This window comes from Octodon degus, unplaced genomic scaffold (assembly GCF_000260255.1).
Source record: "Octodon degus isolate 3935 unplaced genomic scaffold, OctDeg1.0 scaffold00033, whole genome shotgun sequence".
NCBI lineage: Eukaryota > Metazoa > Chordata > Mammalia > Rodentia > Octodontidae > Octodon > Octodon degus.
The window spans coordinates 16867062-16873564 of NW_004524609.1; the positions used below are offsets into that span (position 1 = coordinate 16867062).

Below are 6503 nucleotides of genomic sequence, written 5' to 3' on the forward strand. Positions count from 1 at the left end.
AAAAAAAAAAAAAAACCCAAAAACTGAAGGAACATGATTGCCATGCTGTTAGAAATGGCCTGGTGGGGAATTTTGGTCATTGTGTGGTTTCTGGAAAGGTCAGAGAACAACTTAAATTTTGTTTTGGTAACTACTAGGTGGCCCACACTTCTGCCTCATCTGGCCACAGATTTGTGGGCCCTCCTGACCCCTTATGGCCCAATAAATTCCTAAACAACTTGCATAACTCAGAAAAATGCTGCCCTCACCACTACAATTGATTACAAAGGATGCAAATGGACAGCCTGATCAGTAGTTACAGTGGTGAGTGCAAAGAGGTCCCCAAGCCAAGGTGCTTGTCCCTGTGGGGTTGGTTATACCACCATTCTGGGAAGAGCTTGGCTCTTTCAGCTCTGATTATAGCAAAAACATGATAGTAGCAGATAGTATCTTTTCAGTTTTATTTTGTTATAATTTATAATTCAAAGAAGAGCTGAGCATGTTGACAGATACCTGTAATCCCAGCACTTGGGTGGCTGAGGTAGGACCATTGGTACAAATTGGAGGCCAGCCTGGGGTACATAGTTTAAGACCAGCCTTAACGTTATAGTGAGACCCTGTGTCAAGAAGGGTCAAGAAACAAATAGGATTGTTGTAGGGGAACAAAAACTCAAAGAGAAGAAATGTAAAGATTACTAGATAAATATAAAAGTAATTTAGATGCCATATTTTTTGTTACATTAGTTGGTGTATAACTATCATTGGCTACAAGTGCTGAGGTGTTGAATTTCAAAAGATATTGGACAATCGATGATATTTATCCCATGACTGCTTTATTATAATTCAAGATCAGTGATGTTCTATAATGTGTTAGTAATTTTCTAATATTTCTGCTTTCTTAATTTATAGGTGGAAGCCTTTTTGGCCTGCTGAGCAAGAATAATCGTTTTGGCCGAAATCCAGTGGTGCTATTGGGCATTCTGGTCCACTTTATAGCTTTTTATTTAATATTTCTCAACATGCCTGGAGATGCCCCTATCGCGCCAGTGGGGGGAACTAACCGCAGCGCGTACATCAGGCCCAGGTACGGCACTGCCATTTCCCCAGTGGTTCAAGGACAGAGAAGAGCTGCTGGCCGGTAGGGGGTGTGAAATGAAGCACTTAGTCGGCTCAGGGAGTCTGTTTCCTTGAAGGTCAGTTCATAAGATAGCCCTGTAAAGAATCCCAAGTTCTTTTTGCAAGTTTCTTTTCACTTTCCTACTAAATCTTCTTCCTCTTCTTCCTCTCCCTCCTCTCTCTCTTTCTCCCCTCCCTCTCTACCACCTCTGCCGCCGCTGCCGCCGCCGCCTCCTCCTCCTCCTCCTCCTCCTCCTCCTCCTTCTCCTCCTCCTCCTTTTTCCTGTTTTGTTTTGGGTTTTTTTGAGGCAGGGTCTAGCCATGTAGTCCAAGCTGGCCTCCAGCTGACCTCAAACTTGTGCTGACCCACCTGTCTCAGCCTCCTGAGTGCTAGGATGGCAGGCATACGCCACCACACCTGCCAGCCTCTGCTCTTGGAATAGTGTGGTGTCCCAAAATTAGCCTGGAGAGTAGAGAGGAGTAGGGAGTGTGTTAGTCAAGTTGGCCCTTTCATCCTTTGAGGAGATTCCTGAAGGCTTTGAGGGTGATGATGGTCATGGCATCTGGGTCTTCATTCATGGGGTTGCAGATGTTTAGATCTGTGCATCTGAGAGGAGGCTGGCCCAGAAAGCAGTGTGGGTTCCCCAAATAGATGCTAGGCCAGAATTTGCTGAAGTATAAAGTATGTGCATTGAGCTTAACGTCTTCCTTTTTTTTTTTTCCTCAGTAACAGGGATTGAACTTGGACCTTGTACTTGACAGTCAGGCACTTACACCACTGAACTATCTCCTCAGCCCTGAACTGAACTTCTTACTGTGAAAATCTTAGTACAGGAACTAGGGTGTAGCTCACTGGTAGACCATTTGCCCAGCACATGCCTTGAGTTCCAGACTTAACAAGGAATGAGAGAGAGAGAGAGAGAGAGAGAGAGAGAGAGAGAGAGAGAGCACTTAACTTACAAGTTCTATTCTTCTATTCATGTTTTTTATTATTTAATACTGGGGATTGAATTCAGGGCCTCAGGACTGAATTATATCCCCAGCCTTAAGCTCCAGTGGTGCAATTGGTTAGCGCGTGGTACTTATATCCCCAGCCTTCTTTTTTTTTTTAATTTTTTTTTAAATTTATTTGTGTGTGTGTGTGTGTGTGTGTGTGTGTGTGTGGCCAGCTCAGCCCACCAGGGGGCGGGGCGGGCTGGCCTGTGGTGCTGGGGGATTGAACCACGGTCCCTGTGCTTTGCTAAGCTTGTTCTAAGTAGGTGCTTTAGACCACTGAGCCATCTCACCAGCCCCCCAGCCTTCTTTTATATATATATAATTTTTTTTTTTTCTTTTTCCCTGGGTCTCACTGTGTAACCCAGACTGGCTTCAAACTTGAATCAGTCCTCCTGCGTCAGCCTCCCCAGTGCTGGTATTGTAGCTGTGCACCACCACACCTTGCCAGCCCTTTTTTATTTTTTATTTTGAAACAGGATCTTACTAAACTGCCCAGGCTGGGCTGGAATTTGAGATCCTCCTGTCTCAGCCTCCCAAAATGCTACAATTACAAGCATGCACCACTGTGCCTGGCTCTGCTTATTTATTCTTGTTTGTTACGTTTGTTTATTTATTTATTTTTGGGGTGCCAGGGATTGAACTCAGGCCCTTGTGCTTGCCAGGCAAGCGCATATTCTAATGAGCTACCTCTCTAGCCCTTGTTTGTTATGTTTAAAACTTCAAGAGAAAGTACTTTTGTTGGTAGCATTTTTATTATTTTAACATTTTAAGTGGCTGTACCAAATATTAGTACTTCTTATACTGAATTTTTATTTTCCTCAGCAAAGAAGTTGCCATTCTCTGCAGCTTTCTGTTGGGACTGGGAGACAGTTGCTTTAATACCCAGCTGCTGAGCATCCTGGGCTTTCTGTATTCCGAAGACAGTGCGCCAGCCTTTACCATCTTTAAATTTGTCCAGGTAACCTCTTCAGGTCGTGCTGAGAGTTCTTTTCTTCATACTTTGCCCTGTTTTCTCAGTCACTAGTGTTACGGTCTTTAAACAAGAGTTAACACCAGGCATGGTGGCACATGCCTGTAATCTTAGCACTCGAATGCTGAGGCAGGAGGATCTCAAGTTCAAGCCCAGTCTGAGCATTCCAGCAACCTAGGAAGACTCTGTCTCAAACAAACAGGGCCAGGCTGCAACTCAGCATGACAGTCCTGGGCTCAATTCTCAGTACTAAAAGAGAAAGGGAAAGAGAGGAGATATTGAGACTTGGAAATCACCCTTAAAAAGGTTTGTAAAAACTGGGTTTGGTGGTGCCGTCTGTAATCCCAACACTTAGGAAGCTGAGACAGGAGGATTTGTTGTAAGTTTGAGACTAGCCTCGGCTCTAGAGTGAGTTCAAGGCCAGCCTGAGCTGTATAGCAAGACCCTGGCTCAAAAACCAAAATAAGAAACCAAAAGGTCTGTGAGAGAACCCAGACGCAGGAGGCGGGGAGAGTGGCCTCATGCAGTGTACATCCTAGCCTCTCCTGCTCAACATGGAGACCTCCTTCCTTAGAGACCAGAATCCCTGCCCCTCACTGCATGGAGGTGTTGTTTCTCCCTCTGCCGGTTCCAGGGTGGTCCTGAGCTGGCAAGGAGCAAGTCCCAGGGAGTAATTGCCAGGAGGCAGCTGTGGGCTCGGGAAGCGGTGGGCGAGGCGCCCCTGGAGCTGTGTGCCTCTGTGCCCTCTCTGCCCCCAGTCCATCTGCGCAGCCGTGGCCGCCTTCTACAGCAACTACCTTCTCCTTCACTGGCAACTCCTGATCATGGTGCTATTCGGGTTTTTGGGAACGCTGTCCTTCTTCACCGTGGAATGGGATGCCGCTGCCATCGTGGCCCGGGGCTCTGACTACCGGAGCATCTGAGGGCACTGTGAGGTGCTGAGACCATGGCCGGGCGGGCGGCTGGCACATCCTGGCCTGTGGTCGACATCCGCCAACGTGGACCAGCTGGGACTGTGAAGTCAGCCGGAGTGGGTACTGAGGTTTACGGAGATTTGAAATGAGTGGGATAAGGGAAATCTATCGTGTCAATCATAATTGTGCAAAGATGTTTTTCAGTGGTCTGTTCCCTGTAATAATGTTATAGGATGTAACCTACCCAACCCCAAGATCCTGCCTGGATTCTAAATTCCAGGTGTGTCACATAGGAACTCCTGGGTATGGATTATGTTTTACTGTATAGTAATAGGAAACATACATCACTCCACGTTATCTGGGAATGCCATTCAAACTGAGGCATGCTGAAAAGCAATCAGAATTTTGGAAAGGTTTTTTTTCTCTCTAAATGTTTATCTTCAATGAGTTTTCTTACTTAGCTGTTCATAGCAACCAGTGACTAATGAGTTGCATTATAAAATGAGGTGAAGTTGTCTCGGGTCTTAAAAAATGACTAGTATGCTGGGTATGGTGGCACACACCTGTAATCCTAGCACTCAGGAGGCTGAGGCAGGAAGATCACTGTGAATCTGACCTGCCTGGGCTCAAGGCCAGACTGAACTGCATACCAAGACCGTTTCACAAAGACCAAAAAAAAATGTAGCATCTATAAATGAACCAAAAACACATTTAGAAAAATAAAAATAAAATGAAATAAACACACTTCCTGGAGGAAGGTGTCTGGTGGTAATTTTCCTGAAAGATAAAATGAAGAAAAAGTCCCCAGCCTGAGCTTGGATTGAGACCTGAGCTCTGGGCCAGACAGAGTGCTGTCACTGTATGTCCTCTCAGCACAGGTGCTACCCCGTGGTCCTCGGCCGAGCTGGGAGCGTCACTACTCAGGACATGTTTACATGCAAATGTTGAGGCGCGCTTGGGAGGGCACACCTATAACCTCAGCACTTAGGAGGCCGAGACAGGCAGAGTTCAAGGCCAGTCTGCACTGTAAAGTGAGGCCCAAACAAACTGAAAAACTGCAGGCGTTAACTTTCTCCTGTAAGAGCTCACTTAAACTTTTTATAATTGAGGCAGCCTAGAAATCACAACTTTCTCATTTTAAAGTGTACGATTTAATTTTTTTTATATATTCACGAGGTTGTGCGGCCATCACCATATCTGGTTCCAAGACATTGTCATCTCTGAAGAAACCCCGCCTCCCAGCTGATTCTGCCCGCCCTGCCCTGGCTGCTGCTCCTCACTTTTGAGCATTTTCTCTCAGTGGGAGGGCTCGCCATGAAGGTGCTATTTAACCCCCAAGTTAGGTTCTGTGGCAAGGCAAATCCAGTCTACATGACAAAAGATATCTTGTTTTCCATTATTCTAAACTGCCTGGAAATTGAGAGGCTTCTGTAGTCTGCTTGAAAATCTCAAAGAATACAGTAACTGGCACTTGAAGTCCAGCCAGGCCAGGGAGTGAGAAATCCCCGTAATTAGCCAGAATCCTCAGCCTCCCAGAGTGCTGGGGTTACCACACCTGGTGCATGCTTGAACAGGCAGTCCTGAGGAAAACTGCAGGTGACAAGGGACACAGGATGATCTCCAGCCAACAGCCACACAAAACTGAGAACCTGAGCGTCACAGCCCATGAAGAACTGACCCCTGCCAGCACGGGTACAAAGGAGGCCCCAGCTCAGCCATCCTGGGGTGCCTGGCACACAAGCTGCAGGACAGGATACATGCGTAGCCTTAACTGGCTACATTTTGGGGTACTTTATTATGCTGCATTAAACTAAAACACATAGGTGAATAATAATGTGCCTCAAAGGTAACAGATCATGCCAGCATGGTGGGTCACACTTGGGAGGCTGAGGCAGGAAGATTGCAAGTTTGAGCCCAGCCTGAGCAGTGTAATGACTTTAGCAAGACTGTCTCCCAAATAATAAAGGGATGGGGGTGTGACTCAATACAACACCCCTGTTCAGTCCCTAGTACCCAGCCAGCCCCACATGCACACACTGCAAAGCATGAAAAGCCAAAGAAAAACTAGAGGAAGATGGAAGTCACTGCCCTTTGAGCTGCACCTTGAAGGTGATGTCCCTCACTGCCCCTGGGCTCTACTGGTTGAAAAGCACTCGTTCCAGCCTGCTTGCTGAGCAGGGATGCACAGGGTGCAAGTGTGAGGAAGTGGAGTGAGGGGGCCGTCGGCCAGGCTGCCTGTCACACTGAGGCTCGTAGTAAGGAGAGAGCAAGCCCTGCACCTCAGATCGCCCCGTTTGCTCATTGTGGGCCTGTGAAGCTGTGAGCCAGAAGGAGGTCTGTGGCTGCGTGGATGACTGGGTGTTGCAGCCCCAGGAATCCCTCCTGAGCACCACTTGTGGGGTGAACTGTAAAAGGGAGGTGGAATAGAGGGAGAAGCTCTCTTGTGGTTAGGACCCTGGCCTGTCCTGGGTGGCCTCCCACATCCTGCATGCTGTATTATTTTAAATTCTTTTTTTTTTTTTTTTTTT

The 6503-nt window shown here is 47.0% G+C and overlaps 1 protein-coding gene across 1 annotated transcript in view; it reads left to right on the top strand.

Annotated features, from left to right (window-relative positions):
• Positions 1 to 4586, top strand: part of Mfsd11 (major facilitator superfamily domain containing 11) — a 35109-nt gene extending 30523 nt beyond the window's left edge. The window contains exons 11-13 of the mRNA XM_004630215.2: positions 889 to 1063; positions 2914 to 3049; positions 3820 to 4586. Of these exons, the coding sequence (XP_004630272.1) occupies positions 889 to 1063; positions 2914 to 3049; positions 3820 to 3984 (476 nt within the window). The 3' untranslated portion in view covers positions 3985 to 4586. The remainder of the gene's footprint in view (positions 1 to 888; positions 1064 to 2913; positions 3050 to 3819) is intronic.
• The last annotated feature ends 1917 nt before the right edge of the window (positions 4587 to 6503 follow it).